Source organism: Lampris incognitus, chromosome 13 (assembly GCF_029633865.1).
Source record: "Lampris incognitus isolate fLamInc1 chromosome 13, fLamInc1.hap2, whole genome shotgun sequence".
NCBI lineage: Eukaryota > Metazoa > Chordata > Actinopteri > Lampriformes > Lampridae > Lampris > Lampris incognitus.
Window position 1 is genome coordinate 43,043,210 of NC_079223.1, and position 27,590 is coordinate 43,070,799.

General features: G+C 41.5%; 2 protein-coding genes across 2 annotated transcripts; one reads left to right on the top strand and one right to left on the bottom strand.

Annotated features, from left to right (window-relative positions):
• Positions 1-2,576: 2,576 nt before the first annotated feature.
• On the bottom strand, positions 2,577-21,172 carry LOC130122542 (ligand-dependent corepressor-like). Its single transcript, XM_056291473.1, has 7 exons — positions 21,076-21,172; positions 10,819-10,884; positions 8,148-8,227; positions 7,405-7,537; positions 5,652-5,972; positions 5,443-5,530; positions 2,577-3,615 (listed from the first exon to the last, which is right to left on the bottom strand). Exons 1-7 carry the CDS (start codon positions 21,170-21,172, stop codon positions 2,577-2,579), a joined length of 1,824 nt encoding a protein of 607 aa, XP_056147448.1.
• Positions 21,173-21,974: 802 nt separating this feature from the next.
• morn4 (MORN repeat containing 4) lies at positions 21,975-27,147 on the top strand. The gene is made up of 5 exons (XM_056292371.1): positions 21,975-22,093; positions 23,542-23,615; positions 26,123-26,237; positions 26,788-26,897; positions 26,999-27,147. Exons 2-5 carry the CDS (start codon positions 23,549-23,551, stop codon positions 27,145-27,147), a joined length of 441 nt encoding a protein of 146 aa, XP_056148346.1. The 5' UTR covers positions 21,975-22,093; positions 23,542-23,548.
• The last annotated feature ends 443 nt before the right edge of the window (positions 27,148-27,590 follow it).

Consider the following 27,590-nt stretch of genomic DNA (forward strand, 5'->3'; position numbering starts at 1 on the left):
TTCACCTTCACAATATTTTATTTATGTTGCAAGACTGAACCAACTAGTTTTAATTTTGTGACCTAGACAAACATAATCATTAAATTGATCAATTATCACGAAGCTAACAATTCAGAATAAGAGCTTTGACCTACTAAACCCACTTTAAGCTTGTCAAATGCAGCTGTGGTTTTTTTTTTAACCTGGATTTATATCGATGACAATGCAAACCCAACCATCCACTGTGTTAATTGTCAAGCATGCCTACATTTAAGACTTTGCATAAAAGCTCTATTGAGATTTAATAGAAGATGCATTGTTTTTAATGGGTAAAAACAAGTGACAGCTTGATGAGTTCAATGCTTTACAAAATACATTTGCTGTATTGGTTCAGTGCTACTAACATACAAGTATACAGGTCCCTGACATATTTTATGCATTTTACTGTATAATAAACGCTCTGAAATAAATCGTTAACAATCAATGACTATTTTCTTGAACTTCATATTATGTTGGAGGTTCCTGCTTTGCAGCTGAGGTATCATAGCCTCATTCTGTCTTTAAAACATCCAGTTTTACAAGTACCACCATCTAAATTTATATTTCATTAAGATTTGATAGAGCCTTATCAACCTGATAAAAAGTATCATATGTTTGTGATCCCATATTCTGGAAGGTCCTGAGGTATAACTGTTGATAATATTAAGTGGCATTCGTATACTAAGAGTCACCGTTGTAAAGCCAGATGCACTGGACTGCCGATTACGTCGTTCCAATGCTGCACCCGAACTTCAATTACTTCTCAGGATGAGCACCGCAATGACAGTTTAATCAATTTTGTTTTCCAGGAATTACTTTACGAAATACTGCAGTGTCCTGGAGCAAACGAAAAGGAAAAGCTACAAGTTGCAAGTAGAAAATTGTGACTTTTTTGTGACATTTTGTATTTCGCCAATATTATGGATAATTACATGTGACAGATGACACCATCGCTGTCATAAAATGTGGTACCCTGTTGGAGGACTGTGAGAATATTAAACTGAATGTGGTGTCAGACTGCACCAGTATTGACCTGGTGAGAGCAGTAGTTTATTATGTGCCTTTTGGCAAGCTAAACATTGCCTGAAATATGCTTATTGTGAAACTATGACGATCCAAACCATGCGAGTTAAAAAAAATCTTAAAAAGTCACTTTTTTTCCATTATGATCAAAAAGCAAATATTCTGCAGAATGAATACTTCTCCTTGTCTCGCGTCCCAAAGAAAGACATCCCAGAGGCAACTGTAACAAATACCTGAAATACATGAATAATAAGCCCCACACTGCAAAAGATTTAAAATGTTCAAAAGGCTTAAACTGGCACTAAAATGCTGCTGATACTGGTTAAGGTAAGTTGTGAAAACACCTGATAATAGGGTGTGCATATTTGTCAGTAAATGATAGGAGCGTTTGAAATGTCATTTCAAAAAGTTGTAAGTGAGCAAAGTTTCCCTGTTTCAAGATGGCCGAATATGAATCATGAGGCACTGATATATGTATAAATAGCTGGGTGAGGTATGTTTATGTGCTTATAGAAATCTATTTTATTCTATTCCTTCCTTACAGACATGTATTCTTTCACCGACAAATTTTGCACCCCAACACGAAAGGTATCCTGAGCTGTGGTGAAGGCTACGAGAGAAAACTAGAACGATTCAAAGCACACAGCAAAATTACATCACATTTCAGGGTGGGGGAAAAAAAACAAAAAAAAAACCAAGATTTTAAAGAGAAGCACTCAGATTTGGATGTATAACAAAAGAGGAAGATGGTATTCTGGACAAGAGGACAGATTAAAAAATATTAATAAAGATAAATAAAATATTTTAAAGTTTCTCGTGGGTGGAACATGTTCTCTCATCTATAGCCTTGGTGTTGTGTGATCCACCTCAATTTCAGGAGTGCATTTGCAAAACAGTGCCAGAAAAGGCTTCTATCATCCAGTGCTTCTGAACAAGACCACAAAAGGGAATGATGACAAAGCGGATACATTTAAAAATTTAGAATAAAATTGCACATTTACACAATATTTACTACCAAACAGAATGACGCATACAAATTTTCTTTGAAAAAGTGACCAAATGCTCTAAAAATAAAGATTAAAAAAATTTAAAAAAATACCCAGATTGCGCAACAAGGGGCGCCACTTACCAAATGATGACTCTGTGCGGCTCTGACTTTTGTTACTGAGCCAAGAATAATCATTATCAATCTATCTACTAAAATGTGGCATTGGAATAACTGTAGTGCATTCAAACTGCTTGAATTCTGGGGTCAATTAGTAGTGCCGAGAGACACTTGTGGCATTCAAGACAGGCAGCCGCTTACACTGGATAAAAACATATTTGGATTAATGACCTGTGATAGACAAGTCAAATGAAATAATAAATAAGTGCTTTCTTTAAAAAAAAATAAAAATAAAAAAAATCACACACAACAACTTATAACAGAAAGACACCTTTGCTACTGCCACTGTTTGGCAAATGCAACATTAACCTTACACAGTCAGAAACAGAAACATGCCATCAGAAGTACTGCATCTTGTTTAATTGGTACTTCACTCATCTGGTGAGAGGCCTGAATTTAATGACTCACTCCCGTTCTCTGTGGAAACAAACTTGTTTTCCTCAGATGCAGTGCACTGGTAGTTCTGGATGCCTTCTTTGCTTTCAAGTGACTCTGAAAGATGCTCCTCCACAGGCTGGCTAATCAGCCTTAGTTTTTTTTTCGGAGGATGTTTCAAGGTGCCCAGTCGCTCTTTAACCTTGTATTCCAGGGTGCTGTGTGGAATCCCATAAACTGACTGGGCTTTGGACACGCTCATCTTTCCACCCATCACCACCACAATAGCCTCTTCAAGCAGCTCAGTGTTGTACTGCCGGTAACGCCCCCTTTTCTTTCTGGGCTGTTTGGAGCCTAGGTCCAACTCGCCATCCAAGGGGGGATAGTTCCCCCCCAAGAATGGGCGGTCTATATCATAAGCCCAGTAGTCCTTGTCAGCACCAGTGCAAACAAGCGCCCCACTGCTCCCTTTGCGGCTGTGCTTGGGTAGAATTGAGCGAAGCTTCTTTCCTAGGCTGTTGTCAGTGGGTGAACTAGAAGCTGAGGTCAGGGAACCCCAGGAGTGGTCTGTTCCTAGAGACAAACCACGAACCTGCGGGATCTTGAGGTCAAAAGGTGAAGATTGGAAAAGGGAGAGATCCCTTTCTCCCTGGGCCTCCTGGGGGGGTACTTTACCAGGCGACAGAGACTTTGAGAAAATTCCCGCAGCTTCCAACAACCTGGGCAGGTCTTTAAGGTGCTCGGTAGCCTCGCTGTTAGCCCTCAGTTTCAGCAGGGCCCCAAAATGAGTCTTGGAATTACAGTTTGGAGATCCGTTTCTGACGAGGTCGGTGTGTCTGGAACTCTGGTGCTGGCTGGGAGGTGACTCTGGGTCGCTCTCCTGGGCCAGACCAACCTCCTCTTTGATGTGCAGCGAGTATGCAAGAGGCTGGAAAGGCTTATAATGGGTGGAGTGGCCGATATTCTCCCTCCTCCTCCCATCCTGTAGGCTCCTCATTAACACCTCGACATGCCCGTCTGCTCTCAAGGATCTCCTGATTGGATGGAAGGAAATTGGGTGTAAGCAGAGCCTGCACAGTGCCTTTTTTCTTTTCTAAAAGGAGGATGGGTTGGGGAGGGGAGGATGTTGGCCACTCCTTTATTAGATGACCTTGCTTGGGTAACATCACTATGTGTGGTTTTAAGAACAGAAAGGCTCAAGTTTGGAAATTTGTTTATTTGTTTGCTTTGAGGATTCTGTTTACAAATTTTGTGACAACATAAGAAGAAAAAAAAAAAAGGAAAATCAATGGCAGAAAAAAAGACCCAACCAAAATAATAAAATTAAAGAAAAATAAGCAGATACACCCTGGAACACATGGAGATGTATGTATTTCAACGGCTCAGAAAGCATAGTCAAAGGAAAGAGGAGGGCATGTTTTGTCATTGCAGTAAAGAAACCTGGCATGTGGCAACAGAGTAGGGGCTGTCACAGAGTGACTATGTGTTACCAGATGTCTAATCCAAGAATAGCCCTCAGCCCTTTGTGTGTGACGTTACCGCTGAACAAGCACAGCAATAAAAGAGTAAGCCAGCAGAGATGGGGTATGGTTTACTGTACTCAAATCTTGTCGTAGAGACTGATTAAAGGGACATGCCCCATTATGTTAGTAACCTCTGAAAATCAGAGAATCAACAGGGTATTCCTGCATAAAAGTGAGTAGTGCTACACACAAGTCAAGTCTGTTTTAGTAACATGGCTGATCTTAGGCTGAAAACTGTGCCTGCTGATCAGGCGAAAGAATAATTAACACAAACAATGAAGGACACTTAACTAGAGGAAAATATAACTTTTATGGCCTCATGATATGTATCAAACAGGTGTTGAGCTGAGCTGAAATCTTTTCCTTTTTTTTTACTTCTAAAAATAACAAGAACAAAACCCTTTCCCTGTGAAGGGAAATGGTTTCCATCTAGAAGCTCACCATTGATCAAAATGAGTAAAGGGCCACATGAATGCTAGAGATAAAAAAAAAATCCCATCTGACCCATATCTATTAGTGTGAGATCAATATCACAGGCAGCTTTATTCCGCATACAGGGATAGATCACACTCCGCTCCCACAGCAACAGAGGAAGATGGAGCAAAGCACCCAGCGCTTGATTAATCTTAATTAAAAGTAAAGGCATATTCAATTTTAAATCTATTAACATCTACACCAGAGTAGGATGATATTAGGAGGCTTTGCCATCAAGGGAAATAGAACAAAATCTGAATCTGCAAATAGACACTATTTTTTTTGAGTCACGGATCATTTGATTTAAATAAAAAGCATAATCAAATGGGAGATATTGGGTATAGAAAAATCGAAATATACTGGAAATGCAAAACAGTGGTTTGGCTAATTTTCACTTCTAAAAATTATTATTTTTCAGAAGCTATAGCCTAATTGAATATGCTCTATGGCAAATGTAAACATCATGAGGACATTAGATGATGAAATAATGCATGATGTGGGAACTTGTGTTAACAGCCTGGTAATCCACATACTGAATATGATCAGGCGTAAGAACCTTCTCTCCCCTTGAAAAGAACATCACAAAGATTGCAATAATGGACAAACTCTGTGTTAAGAGTATAACTCTCAAATCCTTTACGACTGAACGAGTGCAAAACTCCATTTCTCAAGAAGCCATTTCCTCTGGCTTCAATTATTCTACAAACTGTTAAATTGAACTACATTCTAAAAGTACAGACCAGTGGAACCAAGGGCTTAATTTTGAAAACAGTCATTTTATTCTATAATAAATTAAAAGCAACAGCATTCATATTATGTCAGTGCTTATGGATCGAAGACCACAGAAAAAACAAATCGTCTTACCCTTTGAGTGTGGATGTGGTTGGAGAAACATAGGGACTGTGAACTGGCAGGTTACGGTTCTTTTTGAGAGACAAGTCAAGAACTCCTTCTGTAAAAAAGATGTAGGCAATTTCGATCAAGGCAAGTGTCAAGACAACACTATCAGCCAATACACTGGCTCAGTCAGCAATCGAGCAGTTATCTTAAGGTTGTTAGGTTGCTAAAGACACCTTGTTCATCGGGCTCAGCAACAGGCTTCTTGATGGTGAGGTCCAGAGGAGCATCCTGGTCAGCCATGAGGAGCTTGCTGAGCACAGGGTTCTGGTTATGTGCGGGGGTAGTCAGAGCGGTGCCAGGACTAGTAGAAGGAGAAGCAACTGAGCACGAGGGCGGGCGAGGCAGGCTTTGGTCAGAGGAAGGCTGGGGATCTGAGAGACTATCCTGAGGGGAGCTGGTTTTTGAGGTATATTCGGCGGCGAACTGGCGGATCATTCTCTGCATGATCTCTCGAGCCACTACCGGAATGTGTGGATCTAAGAAGCTTGGGACATCTGAGAAATGAAAGGCATAAAAAAGAAAAACTGTTTTACTCACATTCTTTTTCAGTTAGCTTCAAAGCCAGTGCTCTCACTAGCTTACGAAATGATATAAGGATGGGGGGGGGGGATAGACTTTTGGCCTATTGGCTTTGAGTATATTTTCAGCCATTTTGTGAAGAACACCAAGGAATGAACGCCATATTGTATGTTGACTGATTGAGATGCAGCTGTGACTGTACTGGATTACTCTTAATCATGTTGCAGTTCCATGGTTCTGCTGAATAATAACAAGTAATCATGGTCCAAATTGTAATCTAGCTTCAAATCATCATGCTTGCTCTATCACAAAGCTTCAGGTTTTGCGTGAGAACCTACAGTAGTTTTTCTTATTTATTTAAAAATCTCAGCAAATTTTCTCATATATTTCAACTGAAATGTCAACAAGAAGATATGACTAATGAATTGAGTGTTAATTCCAGTCTTCGTTTGATGTACTATATAGCAAGAACATGACTCCTAGATAGGGTTGGTCACTTAAAGGTAAAATTCATCGATTTTCAACCTTATCTCTATTTATGACAGGGATAGCACATGAAAAAAAAACCTGCTGTTGTTCCTGATCGTTTCTACATTTCTGGGGAGGTTTTTTTTCCTGGTGGCCAAGTGACGTATCATGACGTCAGTTAGTAGCCAGAAAAAAATAAATACAGCATAGCAGAGTTCTAATACTCTAACCACGCTGATCAAAAAACAACCTCCTCATTCTCTTGACTAAGCTACGTTTCTGATGGTGGAAGTGACGTCCCATAACACTAGCGCAGAGGATTTTATGGATGACGATACAGAGGTTTACGCACAATGCTGGTACTGGTACCGGGTGCTGTGGGAAAAAGACTGTGAGCAGGAAAATGCAGATTTCTCCGTCAGTATAGTACACAGTAAGGACTTTGTTGCGTCAATCCACTGTATCAGTACCGGTTGCAAATACACAAAACCATTAGATACATTTTCCTTTAAGATTTTTTTTTTAACACTCGCAACCCTTTATTTCAACCATTTAACTCAACATTTTTACTAAAATATTTTGGACTTTGGCTTTTGTAGTCTTTTTTAATGTGAACCTTCATATTAAAGTTGATAGTTTTCAATACAGTCTTTATCAATGTGCCATTTCCAATCTAAAATAATAGAAAGGAGCCAAAACACTATACAGGATTTTGTTCTTCGGATACGGATAGTAAAACAATCTTTGCTTTCTCGTTTTACTTTGCATTCACTATTATAAAACTTTCAACTCAAGCTGAAAAAACTTCCAACGATTAAATAATAATGTTATACTGTAATTAATGACATAAAAAAAAATCTCTCACTATGGTGGTAACAAATGCATAGAACCTCAATGTCCACCGTTATTTCCAGAGCCATTCCCGGTATAGCAGCTCACCTTTTCTGCAGAGAACTGCATGGAGAAATTCCTCCGCTTGCTTCTCTAGTCTGTTGATTTTGGTCTGATCTTTAACCAGAAGGGGTTTGGGTGTATCTTCAAGTCCCTGGTTGCTTAAGCCAACTAAGTGTTCCTGTCAAATGATAGAATGTAAAGAAGTCTTCACACTAAAATAGTGTACAAATGAACCAAGTAAATTGTATGGAGAGAAATAAAGTTGCCTTGATGGGGAAAAAATGCTCGGCTTGGCAGTTTTAAACTCTAGAATAGTCACACGTGGCTTGTGTTTTGCCAGTAAATTGGCCAACAAGAAGACAACAGAAAAGTTCATTTTGCCCTGTGGGGGGTTGAGTCTGGTTTTAAAAAATTTATAAACAGAAGCAGCCAGATGCAGAATAGTACGCATTATGTGCTCCAATTCTCTTTCTTTAAAGTCCCAGAATGCTTTACACGAGTTTCATTGTTAGATTTAATTTGTTTATTTTGGCCTATTTCAATCCCTTACGCATAGAAATCAATATTTCAGTTTCTCAAAGTGGTTCTGCTAGGGCATGTTGCTGGGTTAGGCATGCGTTCTGTACTCTAAACATTCAAGGGACAAATCTGGCTTTGCAACCTTGGTGGCTGTCCTGCATTCTCTTTCTTTACTGTTACATTTAAAACTTGAAAACAAGTGGATTCTAGCAGTTCACTGAAATACCAAGGTACAAGAGCTATGTAAAGAAAGAAAAGAAAAAGCTTACCTTCACTTTGTCTCTTCGTAAGCAGCAGAAGAGACAATTTTCATCAAACGACCAATCAGACACCGCTTCAGGCTCACAGTCTATTAATCCAAAACAAGAAAAGATTTGGCTCAGATGACGGGCAAATTAAATCACAAAGTTGTTATTCAATTGATAATACTGGAATAATTAAGAGATAATATTGCTTTAATACTTAACTATACCACACTGAAATGTATTGTTTTGGTTGATGACCAACACTAACTCCCGTTATATGTCAATGTCCAATAAGCTTAACATCAAGTGATGTGTAAAAAGTGAATTCACTTTTTTAACCAGATCTGAAAATGTATGATAAACGGTAGCCCAAACAAAACTGAAGGAGACGTGATGTGAAGAACAGTGAAGTGCTTAAAATTCACAGCGGCAGGGTTATGTAATGGATAACTAACAGTTATCCTTGAAGGGCACCAAAAAGGTTGTCACTTTCAATGATCTCTGCTCCAGTAGATGCAACGGATAGTTGTTATGGAAATGTAGTTACCTTCTCTATATTCCAATAGCCCAATTTCTTCTGGGCAAAGGTGTGTTTTAGCGAGACATCATGACCTAGCTTGAGATCTTCCAGTGGCGACCAGCCATTCAAAGTATAAAAGATAACACTATTGTACTAGTCAAAGAAAGCAAGTTGAATCAGTTCATCTGGACACAATGTTTATTGCGAGAAACGTTTCATCACTTATCTAACTGATCCCTTCAGTCTCAACTGACTGCAGGTATCCCCAGCCTTATAAACAATACAGTGGCATAACGACCGAAACCAACGATTGGTTTCATATGCAAATAGCGTGTGACCATTAACTAGAGTTGGAATGGCCATGTGTACTATTCACAGAGGGTTGGGGAGTAGTTGTAATCATGCAATCACAGCATTGTAAGATGGCGACAGATGTACTCTTAGCCCCCCCCCCCCCCCAGGTTCAGGGATGGTCGTTCCCTCTTCACATAGATGGCCTCTGACTACCCGTTCAAACCAGCATTCCTCCCTATCAAGGATGTGCATATCTTCATCCTTGAAAGAGTGGCCACTGGTCTGTAGATGGGTGTAGACTGCGGAGTCCTGGCCTGACGTGTTAGCTCTTGTGTTGTGCCATCCTCTGTTTGGTTTCCCCAATGTACAAGTCATGGCAATCCTCCTGACACTTAACAGCATACACTATATTGCTCTGTTTGTACCGAGGGACCTGATCCTTGGGGTGGAGCCATTTCTGGCACCGTGTATTTTGGGGTTTGAAAGCACCTGTGATGTGAAGTTTGGAAAATACACGTTTTGATACACGTTGAACAGGGAGTCAAAGAAGCCGTCTATGTGAAAAGGGAACGGCCATCCCTGAACTGGGGGGTAAGAGTACATCTGTCACCATCTTACAATGCTGTGATCACAACTATTCCCCAATCCTCTGTGAACAGTACACATCGCCAGTGAAACGCTAGTTATGTGGTCGTTATGCAGCTGTATTGTTTATAAGGGTGGGGATACCTGCAGTCAGTTGACACTGAAGAGGTCACTTAGATGAGTGATGAAACGTAATAATAAAACATTTAATAAACGTGTCCAGATGAACTGATTCAACTTTCTTTGATTTTCTTACCTGGATTATTGAGTATGCATAAAGACAGTATTATACTAGAACAGAGTAATACACAAAGTCAGTGTTATGCTGGATCAGTAGAATTATCCAGAATTAATTAAATCATCACAAAATTTTTAAAAAATCCTTATCCTAAACCCAAATTTGATGCAAATTAGCCACATTAAGGGAAATAGTTTAGCTTGTGCATTACATACTACATATACAGCATTAGTTTAACCTTGTGCTCGATCTCTCTTGTACTATTAACATAACATGTTGACTGGAGGCTTGTAAGGATTATGAAAAATAGTACGGTCTAAAATATGCTTTGTTCTAAATTTGCTTTGACCTTTTTGATGCATTTATATTCAGGCTAATTCAATGGTCCTCACGCAAAGACAGCTAGTAGGTGTCCCCATTGAGGTTATCGCTGGAATATTGCTTGTTTTCAACATCTACGCAAGTGAAATGAACTCAAACATGAACGCGTGGGCAGTGACAAAATTGCATGCTTACGTGAATTGAGTTAAGTGAGTTTAACTGAATTAGGAATGAATTGATTCAGCTTGCCTTCATTTCCACCAGCCTTCATAACTAGCCACTATTGAAGCTCGACGTAGTCGTTTACAGCGCTCATCCCTCACCGTAAAGGACATAAAAGCCTAAATAATGCTCACTATTGTGTCACTGACATCGAGCATTGTCAAAATGTCTGAGGGAAACTGTGGACTTTTACACTGGACCTACGCCATCCAAAACACCAACTTCATATGAATACAAAGCGTCTTCTTTTCAGCAGCCAAAAGGACTGCCTTGTGGAGAGAAGTGAATGTAGAGGGGCACCAGATGGTACAATGGTGCAGCATTGTCATAATGGGCACACAACAGATAGACTCTTGCACAAAATCCCTTCATTTGTCATCAGATAACTTTTCTACTACCTACCATTATGACGCTTAAAATACGAGCTTCTTAATTTAGCTGCAAAATTGTCCCATAAAAATAACTCTCAAAACAAACAAACAAACAAACAAAACATAACAAGTTACCTTACTTACCTTTAAATAATTTCAGGTCTTCTATCAGTGCTGGACCAAAAAGACCCTCCAGAATGCTCTCAAAACCTGAGTAAAAGTTAAAATATGCATTTTTTTTTTGTATTTTTTTGGGGTATATGAACGTATGCATGTTGACCAAATGATCTGGGGTATTAATTTACATTCAGCCATAGCCCTGGAACAAACAGCAGCAGGATTAGCAAAATGTGATGTAACCAAATTTCTGCCCAAGAGCCCAAATTAATTTGCTCTACTTAAAAAAAAGATCAATTAGGACACAACCTACTGCACATCACTGACGTTCTGCATGATCATGCCCTATCCATACAACCAAGCTCATTGTTGCCTTTTCATTTCATCTTGACAACCCCCTTCAACAAAACCCCTTTAATGTTAAAAACCCACATCATCAGCTTTCACCCCAGGTTTTACTTCAACGGTAAAAACATGCACTCCATCTTCCAGTTGCCAAGCAACTGTGGCAACTACAGAGTTGGGAATTCTTGCATTTAGTAACACTAAAAAAAAAAAAAAATAAATAAAAATTTTAAAAAAAGCTGCCAGAATTGAGATGGCTGGTGATGCGAGACACAATGCGTTGCAGAATTAGGTATTATTAATTCCTAACAATATCTTAATTAAGATAAAATGTGATAAAAATCCAAAGTCTATCCATAAGCCAGTCGACAAATTGTGTTAAACCGGGCAATGCATAGTCTACTTAACAGCCCAAACCCTGGCTGTAATAGTTAAAATCCATATTCCATGTATAGGCAACAAAAAGGAAACAGGACCCTAACTGATTGAGATGGTTGTAGCATTCAGTCCCAGCTGTTTATAGTGTGTCTGGCTGCACAGGCCTTCACTGAACAGTGCATAACACAATATGCAATGTCTGCTTACTGCCATAGGGTCAATATACCAGAACCAAAAGTATTACATGTGTTAAACCAAGCACTAAAGAGGTCAGGGGAAACATCTGTCTATTGAACCAGATCATAAATCATTGAGTAAAAGAGCCTCAACTGCTCTAAAACTGTGACACACATTCATAGGGTTAAAAAAGTGGCCCAACAAACAATTTGATAAATAAGTGGTCATCTTAAATTCTAGATAATCGATGCTCAAAAGTCTAGCTATTAGTAAAACGTTCAACATCAAGAGAAAAAAAAAAGGTAAAACCTTCAAACCTAATCTTCAGTCTTCTCAATTTGACATTTGTACTGAACCTGTCAAGGGCATCACTTAAGCCTACAACTAGAAATGACAACAGGGTTACCACAACAGTGAATTAAGCACAAGTTGATGGAAAAACTCCATTTCATTATAGATCATACTAAAAGCCTACTTACATATGTCTTCACAAGAGAAAATGTTAGCAGGAAAGGAAATCAGCCTCTGCCATCCACTCTCCACCAAAACCCACACTGAATCCAATCATCAGCTGTCATCTGTTAAAATGCCCTCTCTGGCTCCCTGCAACTCCCACCCCCTTTTCTAGAGCTAAACATTAGGTGGTGAAATATAGCCTTGCCTATAGCTGAAGCATTAGTCTGTTTCTGGGTTAGTGCACAGGACTTCAGCTGCAGCTATCCAATCCCATTTCTGAAATATTTCAGAGGCAGTGGAGAAAAGTAGGTCATCCACTTGCATTTGACAGTGTAGCACCATGACATCAAACTACTCTTCAGGAATTCAGTTGAGGGCATTTAAAAATGCGTCATGCTGCAAAACATAACATTTAGGCAATACTAACCCTTTCTGCTAAAGGGCCACACAGTATGAAGACTAACAAGCACAGCTAGTCAACACACATCTCCCAAACTAGGTTTTGTTACCAACTGCTTAAATCTGGGCACAAGCCACAGTATGTACACTAGTGGCCTACGTGAACTTCAAATAACATTTTTGATAAATGTGTTGCAGTCATGCCATTTCTAACAAAATGTTAATGAGATACCATGCAAACCCCACAAAACTAACAAATGCATACAACAGTTGACAACTGGCGCAGTTAATATGCAATAGAAACACATTTGCAAAATCCAAGACATCGAAGACATGTTGATGATGATGACGATGATGTTAAATGTCCTGTTTTTTGGGAGTGCTGTGATATGGTCTTATGGATGTTAGCAGGGTAGTGCTGAGCCTAGGTGTGTTATGCATTTTAACTGCTTGATGGCACACTTGCCAATTAATTATGTTAGAAAGGGATGAGCTGCTACACATATCTGGCTTGATGCATGTTGTTCAGGTCGCCTCAAGACAAAATATAAAAGCATAAAAGATTGGTGGAACAAAGTGATAACGGGATAAAGGAGATAGCCCAGATCCACCTAATAACCATGAGATCGCTGACCTAGGTAATTGCAGTAGGTAAGCTCTCACACTGTTGGAAAACTTACGGAGGATGCTGACAGGAGGTTAAAGACAAAGACAGTAGGTTAAACTAGGCAAGCAATCTACAACTGCTGTTAAGATTGACATGGCTTGATTGAGGGCTATAAAAAAAAACATGGCTTTGTGTGGACAGTGTGTTAGTAAGCCTTACCGACAAGATAGTTGGTATCTCTCTTACCCAGTTCTTAGAACTTAAATTGAAATTGCTGAGGACAAAAGCCAGAGGTCTTCAAGCTGTATTGCTGGAACAAGATTCATGCCATCTTTATTAATAAGATGGTTGCTGCATCAATCATAAATTACTCATGTCTCAGTCTCGAGTCTGCACTTGACCAGGCCCAGTCTTGTTTTGCCCTTAAATAAAGGGCTGCACAATTAATTTATATTAACCCGCAATTTCCAATATTGGCCTCAACAATTAACTGGTCGTGGCCAGGGGTGATTATTCACACTGGGTTTAGTTTGCTGTGGTGTGCAGCAAGGATGATCTTGATTTGAAGATTTGTACATTTGAATGTTTATTTATTTATAGGATTATGAAAAATACATTATGAACGTGAAGGCAGTTTTCTGTTGATTTAAAATGCTCAGTAAAACAATTCTGTTCTCCACAATGGATGAATAATCGTGACAAATAATCACGACTGCAATATTAGGCAAAATAATCGTGATTTTCATTTTAGCCACAATTGTGCAGCCTTACTTAAACTTAGGAGGTGATCTTGACTACAGCTCAACAAACAATTTGAGAGCTAGGATATTCAGTTATACTCTACCTTTTCGGACTTTGGGCCTCAGAAAAACCTGTGCCAGTTCAGGTGGCATCATGGTTAGAAACTAGGCAGTGAGAGAGACGTCATTTTCAACCATTGGCAATTTTGACTAAACATAGATAATGGCTACAAAAATATGGTAGACCAAGGCAAATGGACCTTCAACATCATACAGTCTGTTTCTAGGGCTGACCCGAATACTTCCACGCCTTCGATCGTAGCCATGGTAATCGACGGCAAAATCAGTATCCCCTCCGGGAGACGGTAAATGGCAGTTGGCAATAAGGCGCGGGAAAAACAACAAACTACACAATGGAGCCGGCTGGCAGGATGGATGGATGGATGGACGGATGGATTGCATTATGGCAAAAAACAGTACAGGGCGATGGGTTGTGATGGTCCGATTTTGTCTTTGTCTCTCAATAGCATACTTAATTACAATAACAGCCTGATGATAGCATGTGATACAGACATAATTAATTAATGATAACAGCAACTATATGAGCAATTTAGTTTTTATATAAGACTGTAATTTATTGAATGATTATTACACAGTTGGTCGTCGTCGTCGTCGCCCCCCCCCCCCCCCGGTCATAGCGAAGGTTCAAATACCTTCGAATACTTGCTGCCGAATAGTCGAAGCCCCCCCCCCCAAAAAAAAAAGGTATTCGGAAAAGCCCCATCTGTTTCTGTACTTTCGAGACTGTCTTACCAAGGAGATGTATGCACTCATTGTGGGTAACAACAATCTGTCTTAGTCTTTCCCTGACCTACATCTCCAACCAATCAGGACTGGGAAATAGGGAGAGATTTGGAGTGACACCCATGTCCTTCCCAGCAGCACTTAGGAGGAGAAATCTCCTTTCAGAGAGCTCTAAATGCCCTCCAATGCAGGTCTAGGATCAGCTTAACCTCTCTAAATCCTAAACTTAACCTGCACTATACAATTATTAGCAAACAGAACATGCTAGCTTTAAGCCCTCTTTACTGCTTAAACGCTAGTAGCAATGCCATGCCTAGATTTTTGGATAGTAAACTGCTAAGTATTACAGCTGAACAATTGGTTCATTTTTTTTAGCCTTTACTTTTAACCACTGGGTAACATACCCTAAGCACCAGACAGGTTTCCACCCTCAACAAGTGGACTGCAATGTGTTTGATGAACTCTGGCGTGCAAGACAGGACACCATTTAAGTAATAAATAAAAATGTAATACAATAGTTACAACTTTCTTTATGCATGCTCAATAATCCAGGTAAGAGAATCAAAGAAAGAAATTTGAATTGGTTTATCTGAACACAACATTTATTGAGAGAAATGTTTCATCACTCATCTAAGTGACCTCTTCAGTCTAAACTGACTGCAGGTATCCCCACCTTTATAAACCATACAGTGGCATAACGATTGAAAACAACGATCGGTGTCATATGCAAATTGCCGTGACCATTAACTAGAGTTACAGTGGCCATTTATACTATTCACAGAGGATTGGGGAATAGATGCAGTCCCAGCATTGTAAGATGGCGACAGATATACCCTTAAACCCACCAGTTCAGGGATGGTCGTTCCCTCTTCACATAGATGGCCTCTTCGGCTCCCTGTTCAAACCAGCATTAGTTCAAACCTTGATAGGGCAGAACGCAATCCAATGCGAGGGTCTAAAGACAGGATGTTGTGTTGCTGTAAAGCCCCTTGAGGCAAATTTGTAATTTGTGGTATTGGGCTATATAAATAAGATTGACTTGACTTGTATTGTTTATAAGGGTGGGGATACCTGCAAGTCAGTTTAGACTGAAGAGGTCACTTAGATGAGTGACGAAACGTATCTGTAAATAAACGCGTCCAGATGAACTGATTGGACGTTCTTTCTTTGAATAGTTACAACTGGTTGTAAATTCCTTTTTCTTTCTTTTCAAAACATTTTTATTGAATTTTTACCAAAAATGAACAGGGTTGGGCACATATATTCCACAATGCTACACATCAATGTACAGAACAAGCAAAAACAAACCAAACCTTGTGGCAGTGTCAGTGGTATAGTGAAACAGCCCTTCCTTCCCATCCCCCGCCCTCCCACCCCCCTGATCAGCTGGAAAAATTCTAAGGCACAATGTGTAGGAGTAAAGAAATAAACAATATAGCTATTTCCATGGAGTCAGGTATTGTTTTTCATGTCAGGGGCTGAGTTAAAACAAATATTGTGCTTATATTGTTTGAGTGTTACGAAAATATGTTAAAAAGGGCTCCCAGGTTTTATAAAAAAAAAATCTCTGAGGCACTGACTGAGAATCGCAGCATCTCTAAAATAATGCCTTTTTAAATCATAGGCAAATTACCCAGCAGACCAATGTAAAGGCTTGATACACTCAATGACCCGTTGCCACTGCCAAGAACCATTTTACAGTCAGAAATCAATTAAGTAACTACTTTTATAACAAGAGATGTTTAAATCTGCCTGCTATGGCCTAAGTTGCAATTGTGAAACCAAACTGGGGATTATGCATGCTCTTTTTCTTATAAACTGATGGCAATGGCTATGGACAGCTTCCAGTGTGGGAAGATGGTGGCGCGGACTCGTGTTTGCGACGGCTTCCCCCTGTGCCAACTATGCGGTGTCTTTGCCCATGTCTACATCTGAGTTTGTGTCATCGTGTGAACTTTTAAGAGGATTTATGTCTGTGATCATCGACTTCATTTGATGGCTGGGAGAGCTGGTGCTGGATCGACTGGGAGAGCGGGGCAGGCTAAGCTAACTGTAGCCCATGCAGGCCGGCAGTTCCGATAACACCAAGATAACACCGAGGGCAGTCTGGCGGTGGCCTCGCCTAGCGTTGATTGTGCAGTGTTTTTGTCTGCGTCTGCATTTGTGTCATGGTGTGGAGTGTGGGGGAGGTGTGTCGAAGTTGTCTGGCTGGGAGAGCTGCCACTGGATCGGCTGAGGGAGCTTGGTCTGCTACGTCCTGTGGGCCCAAAGACCACAGCCCTGACCAGAGCTGTGCCCGAAGAGGAAACACCGAGGGTAGTCTAACAGTACCAGGAAGTGGGGCAGGCTAAGCAAACTAGTAGCCCATGCAGACCAGCAGTTCCAACAGTCCTCCTGGCTGGCGTTTGTTCTCTGGACATTGAAATTTTGGAATTGTGTTGCAAATTTACTGAATGGACTGTGTTGTTGTTTTTGTTTTTTGGCTTTGTTCGCGCTGGTTTTGTATGTTTTTGATGGTGTCGTTTTTGGGAGGTTTTGGATGCGTTTTTGTCATTTGCGTTGCACTGCTGTGGGCTGGGAGAAACGAAATTTCCTCTTTCGTGTACGCAGGTACATGAATGAGATGACAGTTAATTGTTCCTGATTCCTGGTCCTGATTCCTGAACTTGTACATTCTTCTACAAAGTTTGTAAAAATTGAATAGCCTAATTGTTCTAGAACTGGCATTTCTGATGAATTATTTGTGGAGATTTCCTCATATCACAGATGTTTCTGTAAATATAGCCCAAATGGGGAAACGTTCTGCTGTAGTGAATCCCTGCTACTGGCATTTGCCCCATCAAAAGTGATTTTCCAACCAGCTTTTAAATTTCCTACACTATTTTGTTGGGATGCACTGATATCACTTTTTCACGGCCGATACCGATTTCGAGTACGAATCTTTAAGTTTTGGCTGGTACTGAGTACAAATCTGATCCATTACTTTTGCTGAACAGTGCAGACCTGGACCATTAGGTTGGGGTCAGTTGGCAAAATGAAATAATCAGTTTTTTTTTCCACCATTGAAGAAAAACAGGCTTCCATGTGCCAAAAATGTAGTAAATCAAGGCATTTTGCTTTTATCTATGATATATTACTCATGGCTTTTGGTGTCAGACTTTAGTCCTGGGTAAAATCCGAAATTCATTTTAGCCTTGTATCATTCTTACATCCAATACCAACATTAGTATTAGTGCATCCGTTCTACTTTGGCATCCTTCTCATTTGGTTCACCATTTTTGACAGTGGCAAGTAAATATTTCCTAGCTCCAGACAAGAATGAGTATGAGGGATTTTCAGAAGAATTAATATGTTTTTCTATCTCTAGTTGTACACCCAACCAAACACAGGAATAGGTTTAAACTAGTTATCCATGGTCAAAGTGTCAAAAGAAAAGAAAAAACAAATTGGCTCAACATAGTCTTTGTTCAAATGTTGATAGAATGTAAACGTTTCACCACACGACTACAGTGCTCGTCCCATTGGATAGATCTTCCTTATCTCTACTGGCCTGGCTCTGAGGATCCGCAGCTCTGCATCCAGCCCATGCTTGACCCATCCCCCACCAACACTACAGTTCAACACAAATGGTTGAGAGACTGCAGGCATTGAGAATGGACGCTTCTCTCTGTTGAAAGCAGCATGTAACCCAAATAAACCCAGTTGGATGGATCTGGTACTGTTGCCCATAGTTCTCAGAAGTCATCAATGTATATAAACCAGATAAAAATCCCCATACCATTTATGAGCAGTGAATCTTTTTAATCATATGATTTTTACAGAGTAAAGCTAATCACACTTTCAGGCCATACAAAGAGTGTCATTGAAATGTCCAAGCAAGATTTTACACAGTTAAAGTATAGAGGTTGAGCGCAAAGGGGATCACCAAGATGCACAAATTCGATGAGCTTTAAAACGTGACCATATCACACATTTAAAGGAGCCTAAGCATAATGCTCCTTCACATGAGATGCACATTGCCTTTACTGCCATCTACAAAATAAATGTACCATCAATGAACAAACTGGAAATAGGCTAAGGATTTATTAATTTATTACAGCTTAGACAGGCATAAGCAAAACCGTGATTTAAATATCACTTGGGTGCCCATGTTGAGCTTATTACGAGCAATAAAGCTGCATAAGACTCTACAATGAGTTAAGAGGTGACTGCTTATTAAGGAGGTAAGAATATGCTCCATGAATACTCAACAAGATGATGCAAACTGACAATCACATGGTGTAATGCTGCACAAAAATGACTCAATTCTTAACCCGCGTTAAAACTTTCAAAAGTGTTGGTCAACAAGAAAATATGGGCATATACGTATGTGAATTAATACTCATATACATACACAGTCAAAACAGCACATACCACATGTAACCACTAAAGCTGTTGGTCTGTTGCATCTGCCAACAAAATACCATGTTCGCAAAATTGTCAACAAACCTCAGCCACCTACTTTGGAAATTTAGGCCAAGCTGATACTGAGAGAGACATGCAGGGAAAACAAATAACCCTGCAAAAATAAAAGTGAAAGCAACACAATCAGCCCATTGTCATATTTATTTTTTTGCATGTATCCTCAAACACCCAACTTGCCCACATGCCAACCACATGTGTGTGAATTGGTGAAATTCCAGGCTTTTTAAATGTAAGCGTAGCCTGTTCCAAACTGTTTGGAATTCCAAATATTTCCAAATCGTGACAGAGTACACATGTTCTCAGCTACAAAGCACAGTTTTTGCATCTGGGGGCTGGTGGACCACGAACACACATAGGCCTATAGGAAGCCATGCAGACAATAGTTTGTCCTGTTCTCTATAAGACAATTGCGCTCCTCTTCCCTGTGGTTTTATTGCTCACATTAAATACACAAAGACAAAATGTTCATTTTAGCTTTGGCCGGGTGGTGGTAGTGTTAAGCACTCACCACCAAAATGCCAGACAAAAGTGTGGCCTTGTTGTCATGGACAGAATCTGACATTATATGGCAAACAGGCTGATTGCAGTCGTTGCCATGTACTCTGCAGTTTTCCCAAGGGTAGCAGAGGAACAAGGGACATTTGTCAGTCATACAAGAGGAACTGACTGACTCAACTTGTCCAGTGCCTGGTGGCAATGACACTCCAAAGCTTTCTCTCTCACTTTCTCTCCAATGATCAGCTGACAGCTCAACAATGACAGTCTACCTGGCTGAGACATGTCTAACCTGGGTTACATGGATTTGAGGAAGATACTACTTCATTCTATAATAGATAGTTCCACATTTAACCTACCCCTGTAATATTTTAGCTAAGTGGTATCAGGTTTTACACCTCCAGATACAGCTAAGGATGTGATGTTGTACTCAGCTAGAAATACTAGCGTACACATCCACCCCAAATCAAGCTCACGGCACAGGATCATTGTATGGCACAGCATATTTTTGCATGGCAAAAATGAAAAGAAAATCCCCACTTCGGAGCTGGCAGGAAAGAAGGTTTCCTCTTTCAAGCACACATAGCTAGTCCATTTAAGCAATTTTGCTTGCAGCTACTAAATATTGCGAATAACATCATAGTGCATAGTGTATGAAAGTGTGTTCTGGGTTTTGGGTTAAACGGATTTTGGGACACCACAGACCTTGTGCATACACAAGAAATACTAAAAATCCGTACAAGAGGGTCTCGGCTGTTATTTTTCCCACCCGCATTTCGCCCCCCGTCTCTGATTGGCTAACCCTAACCTTAACCCCACCCTAACCTTAACCTAACCTACTAGGCAACGAGTACTAGCCAATCAGATGCAGAGTAGGGCGGGTCTATGTGGAATGCGGGTGGGAAAATAAGGCACCCACCCTCACTTCCTCATTGCAGCAATGCGCGCCCACGAGAGGCGATTGGAGCAGAGCGAAGTCGCGTCGAACCGAAAACATTCACACGCGTGCACCGCCCTCCCCCCACCCAAAATACAGTACCGTCACACGGGGACGCGCGCTTCAGCAAACGGACTCCGCAGTTCGGCCGAGGCGAGGCGTAATTCCTGTTTGACACTCCCTTTAACGCAAATTCGGCGCCCTTTAAACAAACTACAGTCAACGAAGCACGAAACGCTCCGGTCCAGGACCGGTATCGCGAAAAACCACCACGCATCGACAAACCACCGCCGTTCTCGCACGCTCTCGAGTCCGACCGGCTGCCGTTGAGAAGGAAACAGTTGAGGACAAAAAAAAAAAAAGTGGCTGGGGGATGCGCCGGACGAGTCCGGTTATAGATGGTTATTACACTCACACGCGTCAAACAGCGGCGGATTCCAAAGCGCACTTTCCGTCCGGCGTGTAACCGGCGTCATTCTTACCTACACAATGAAGGAGTTTGTGTCGCCACGAGTCAAGTTCCTGCCGAAAGCCGCGCCTCTCGATCGTGCATTGCTGCCTTCTGCACAGGCTCGCCATTTTCTATCGACCCTCTTCGGTCCGCGCTCGCGCTCGGAAAAGGAAGCGCGTCTCCTCGATCGCGAACGCGCACGCCTGCCGTGGCTCGCTCGTGGTTTTTTTTTTCTTTTTTTTAAAGTCACGCGGAGAACTGAAATAAAAGCGTAAAATAACCAGATAGCGAAATATCTTTAACAAAAACTCTCACGAATTCTACTTTCTTTTCTTTTCTTTTTTTTTACTGCTTTTGTGTGTGTGTGTGTGTGCGTGCGCGCGCGCGCGCGACTGCCGCTAACAAAATCGTCTTAATTTTCTGCCAAAATTAACTCGTTTTAATCTTCAGAACCGATGATGTGTTAATGACTTGTATTTAAGTATGACAAATATCAGCCGTCTTTTTGGCTCTGAGCATAATCTGCCCATGTGTATAAAATAATGTGCAATCCCACCAGAGATCATTTGATTTGTCCCATGCTATCTATATCCCCATAGGCAAATGAACACACTGGACGACGGTTGATTCGTACTATGCGAATTATTGCGGTATAAAATGCACTATAAATCATTCTCAATCAAATAACGTACACCAAATTCGCCAGCGATTGCATATTTGATTATAATTTTATTTTTTTATTTTTTTTGCAAATCCAAGTCGGTCGTGATCACAGAAAGTGGCTGGAAGATGGTGTGGTAAACGCCTGCCTCCCTCGGCGCTGTACACACCAGGCCAATCAAGAATAAGTTTTAAATGAGAAGCGGCGACGGTCCTGCAGCGGAGCGAGGCGGCAGCCACGGCGCCCTGACGCTGCTGTAACGCCGGGGAGAGAGAGAAAGGAGCCTTCGGCGGAATCCGACGCATGTCTCTCAACCGGTGCTGTCTGCACGCTGCCAGCTCGCGCAAGGTGGGTTCCGTGCTGCAGGGACGGCAGACGTATCGTGCAGGTAAATAGCCCCGTCCGATATTTGTTTGCTTTCCGCTGTCGTTTATAAATAATGCATTGCGATAACCGTTCTGCCACACGACTACATACCGGTGAGAAACGGTGTCCGGGTAACATCCTAGCAATGCTTAAAAGCTGGTCAGCTGATCGGGAGACATTAACAATTTGGGATAATTACACGGGAGTAGTGCTCAGAATGACCCAGTGCAGTTCATTCTAGGGCGGTGGCATGGGGAGACTAACGTCCCCGTGTCAACACACAGCAAAACACAACCGCGCTTAAAACGAATCCAGGGGTCATATCCATTGTTACACCTGCCACTTTGCAATACCAGTGGGTTAAACGGTCTCCTTTTCCAACCAAAACATAGCCAAGCCTGTTGCCTAAAGCTGTTGTGCTGTAAGGGAACATCCAGCAGATCTGATTACTGGGCTGTTGGGCTAACGTTTACCGGTGGACTGGATCTTATCCAACTATACCTTATACTGTTTGCTGTGGTGTAGAAACCTGACTTGGAGGTGTCATTGCAGTATTTAAATTGGCGTCATCGCAGCAGTCGTTATGAAGCACATGAAACCCTGAAGCTTTAGAAGGCTTCTTTATCCCAGAACCACACCCATATATATATATATATAAATATAATTTGATATATTTGATGCTTTGGGTGACGGTGTCTACTAAATAGCACATATTGGTAAGATCTACATACGTGAAAAATACACACGCAAAATACACTAGCACTGCGTCTACACATGGGATCATACATGTTCCACAGTCCTTTCCAACTTTATGTACAGTCTCAGTAACAACACTGATGGGACAGTCTGGTTACTCTGCTTTGACCGTTTGTAATGTCAAGTGTTGCAAATCATACTTGAGTGTCTTGAAAAATGGGCTTTAACCAGCGTTTTGATGAATATCTGGTTCTCAAAAGAAAATCAAACCCTTTCCGTACTCACATTATCATATGCATTTACCAGCTCTAGATTTATGACACTGGCGTATCTCTTCGGTTGTCTGTTTGATTTTAATTGGTGCCAAGTTGTGCTTGTATGCACCCGCTTCATAGCAGCAGCAGTACGTTTTTATCAGCTCATTGGGTTGGAAATGCCGGAACATATATTTTGTCTCCTCCGAGCCTCCTATTCAGTGTCTGAGCATCTATAGGAAATGTGTATTGATTTCATCGCAGTTACTGTGTATGGCTTCACTCTTTACGATTTAGATTTGAGAGAAATCGTTGCAGGTAAAAGCACTAACTGAGTTCTACGAGAGCAAAGTCAAAACAGGTACATTTTGGGATGCTGGGTTTGCCGTTAGATTTCCTTTGTCATTGATACTGATGTTGGGTTCTTTAACTCTCATGTTTCTCTCTGTGTGTGTGTGTGTGTGTGTGTGTGTGTGTGTGTGTGTGTGTGTGTATGTGTGCACATTATCATTATGAGCAGCAGCAACATGACTCTGACTAGGGGATCTTTTACCTATGCCAGTGGAGAAGAGTACCATGGCGAGTGGAAAGAAGGCAAGTTGAACCTCCATCTCTCTTTCCAGTGAAGTTCTGTCTGTCAGCATCACCAATTTACACAATTGATTTTATAATGGCTTTTATCTGAGCTTCCAAGATATATTCAATTCTTCTTTAAGCGTCTCCATTGTCAGGTAACACCACCTGTAATTTAGGGTAAAGTAATGGGCAACGTAGATCGTAAAGAAAACCACTTTTTTTGGATAATTTTCTTCTTTTTTTTTCTTCTTTTTTTTCTAGAATGAGATTTGCACATGTGTGGTAAAGTATGCAAACATTGCATGCTTATATCAACTGCAGAATGGGTTTAAGGTGAACTGTGTCATGATTTCATGACAGTGTTTTGCTGTGGTAGAACTATATGAACAGGGGCAATTCCTTCAACGGGCTCATCAAGTTCTTCATCATTCCCTTCTCTGATGTAGTGAACTCGAAAGAGAATCTCAGCATCTCCTGAGGAGAAGGAAAGGTATAGGATTGTCCATTAGCAGACGTGGAAACAGCCTGAGCAGCAGAGGATTGGGACATTGAAGCTCATTAAAGCCTCGGCTCAGGAGGAGGCCACACATTGTTTTACTTTTCCCATTAGCTTGGCCCTCCCTCCGTACGGCACTGAAGTCATTCCATGCTGAAAAACTCATGTGCACACTAAAGCTGTTTGCAAATGCAAGGGACACATGTGGGTCCGGATTTTTTTTTTCTCTCACAACCTTTGGCATTATTAAGTCAATACTGAAAAATATTCTCAACAGCAGTTTGCACACAAACACCATAGGCGGATAATGTCAGCGGATTACTGCTAATGCATTTTATGCATGCTAAAAAAAAGTGAGCATTTTCTGTTTTTTGCTTTATCAGAGTTTGGGCTCACCTGTGACAAGATTTCAGGGGTGTTTATAATGCCTTAATTAACATGAAATCTACGGCTATTAAAGCCAAATCCCAATTAGCCTTTACTGGCCGCCTGTTGCAGACATAGCCAGATTTACCAGCTCCGCTGTCAAACGTTCAGGATTAGATTTAGGACTTTTCTAGGAAGTCTTTGAGGAGCGCTTTTTTCCTTGGCCGCTGTCAAGACAGCAAATCAATCAGAAGTCGAGCGACAACACTTTCATTTTGTATCTGCATTTTCTGATCCAAGGCTGGGAAGAGAGAATGAGAAACGTGAAGATTTATTTGTTCTTATGTAGTCATTATTCAGGCACAGACGGCTTTTGCTTCTATGCAGGTCAAGAATATATTTTGAACCAACATTCATGTTGTTTTTATTCTCCTGTATGATAAACAAATGATAGAAAGAGGACGTAAAACTAGTGAGGTAATATCATTTCAGAGTAAGCCTTTAAAGACAAGAGGTTCCAACAGCCTCCTTTCACATACATATATTTTCACTCTCACACACATACATTCTCCTTTCACATACATATATTTTTATTTTCATATTTATATATTTTAACTCACACATTCACTATATTTTCACTCACATCTTCGTACATTTCACTGTCATATATATATATTTTTCACTCTCATATACATATATTCTCCTTTCACATACATGTATTTTTATTCTCATATTTATATATTTAACTCACACATTCATACATTTTCAGTCATATATATGTATATGTATATCTATGACTGAAAATGTATGAAAATATATCACCTATATATACTGAAAATGTATGAGAATATATCACCTATATATGTCATATAGGTGATATATTTTCACTCTCATATGCATACATTCTCCTTTCACATACATATATTTTTACTCTCACACACATACATTCACATATGGCTTGTACGGCCCCTCATACTGCTTAGTTGTATTCACACACACTTGTCACAAATGAGGATGTAAGACAAATCTACAAGTTGCCAAAAAAGGGTCCAGGCAGATGCCCTCTCATATAGGTGAGCTTTTAGCATGAGATCATTGGCAGCAAAAAGAGGAGCATATGTGCATTCCTTGCATGTTTTCACAGTCTATATTCTGGAGGAGAAATCCCTGTTAAAATATCTGCTTGGATTAGAGTAAGTAATTCCCACAGCGCAGGAGGCAGATGGGACGGACTCCTAATTCAGAAGTAAAACCTTTAGCTGACACAGGGGCGAAAGGACTTTTAAATCCCAGCACGTACTTACTCATGTGACATGTGGTGGCTTTACGGTATCAAATAAATATATAGCCCTGAGTCGTTGAGATGGCATCCCGTCTATCTGCTGCGATAAATGATGTCATCAATTGGTAGTCTTTTTCACAGAATGGGCTACACGCTTTTATAAGAGACTAATCCGTAACAGGCTGAAAGGTTAACGGGAGCGTGTTGCTGCACGTGCACTGGAGGGGAAAGGACACTGACAACTGTCCATGAGCAAATGGAAGGAGGATATTTTGGATTGTCCGAAATGCCCAGTTACCTTGAATGGATTTGAACCGCTCGCTGCTGCAGCTGGGAGTCTCAGCCGTGACACTCTGTTGGCATGTGTGTGTGACTTTTTAGGTCGGAGGCATGGAGCCGGCCAGCTCAGGTTCCAGGATGGAACCTGCTACAAAGGCCAGTTTGAGAATGGACTCTTCCACGGCTCTGGTGTGCTGCTCTTCACCGATGGATCGAGGTGTGTGTGTGTGTGTGTGTGTGAGAGTGAGAGAGAGGAGGAGGAGGGAGAGACCTGTCTTTATGCATGCACACACACACACACACACACACACACACAAATCTGTATTTAACCTTCTTTTTAGGGTGCTACCGGGTAGCGTAGCGGTCTATTCCGTTGCCTCTGGTCGGGCGTCCCTACAGACACAATTGGCTGTGTCTGCGAGTGGGAAACAGGATATGGGTATGTGCCCTGGTTGCTGCACTAGCACCTCCTCTGGTCAGTCGGGGCGCCTGTTCGGGGGGGGGGGGACTGGGGGGAATAGCGTGATCCTCCCATGCGCTACATTCCCCCTAGTGAAACTCCTCACTGTCAGGTGAAAAGAAGTGGCTGGCAACTCCACATGTATGGTTGGCAGCATGTGGTAGTCTGCAGCCCTCCCCGGATCGGCAGAGGGGGTGGAGCAGCGACCGGGACGGCTCGGAAGAGCGGGGTAATTGGCCAAGTACAATTGGGGAGACAGGGGGGAAATTTTTTTTTTTTTAAATCTTCTTTCTGTACCCTGCCTCAGGTACGAGGGAGAATTTGCACAGGGAAAGTTCCAGGGCGCAGGGGTCTTCAGTCGATACGACGGCATGAAGTTTGAAGGAGAATTCAGAAGTGGCCGTGTGGAGGGACATGGTACGTCCGTCTTGTCGCCGAAACAAAAACGATGTGTGTTTTTTGCCTCTCTGTGGCCGATTGTGGCGTTCTTCATCCTGTGCCTCTCTCGCTGCACCCAGGACTGCTGACCTTTCCTGACGGGGCTCATGGCGTCCCGCGAAACGAGGGGATGTTTGAAAACCACAAGTTGCAGAAGAGGGAGAAATGTCCTGGGGCGGTGCAGCGGGCGCAGGCTTCGGCCTGCAAAGCCCGCAGTCTGTCTCTATGACCTCAGTGAGCCACGGGACGCGGCCACGGCTCCCGACACCTTCCAGCAGGTTCTCAGGGATGTATACCATACATGTATATCCTCTTTTTATCTCTGTATCTTCTGCCCTCTCCCCTTCTCTCTCTCTCTGCATCGTCCCTGTTCGGCCTTGACGAAGGCTACGCTGTACATGCCAAGATGGACCCCTAAATCACCATCTTGAAATGCACAACGCCAGTAAGCGCATCACTGAACTGCACAAACCGCAGCTGCCGCCGTTTATCTCTCGTTCTGCATTTCATCCTTCCAAACAGGGTCTCTTGTGTTTTGCTTTCGGATAGCTCACTTCTCGTGCACCCTCCTAACTTCGCTGAACGTCTCGCGTTACAGTACACCAGGGACAGGCAACACGGTCCAGAAAGGTCCGGCGTGGGTGCAGTTCCAACCAAGGAGTTACACACCTG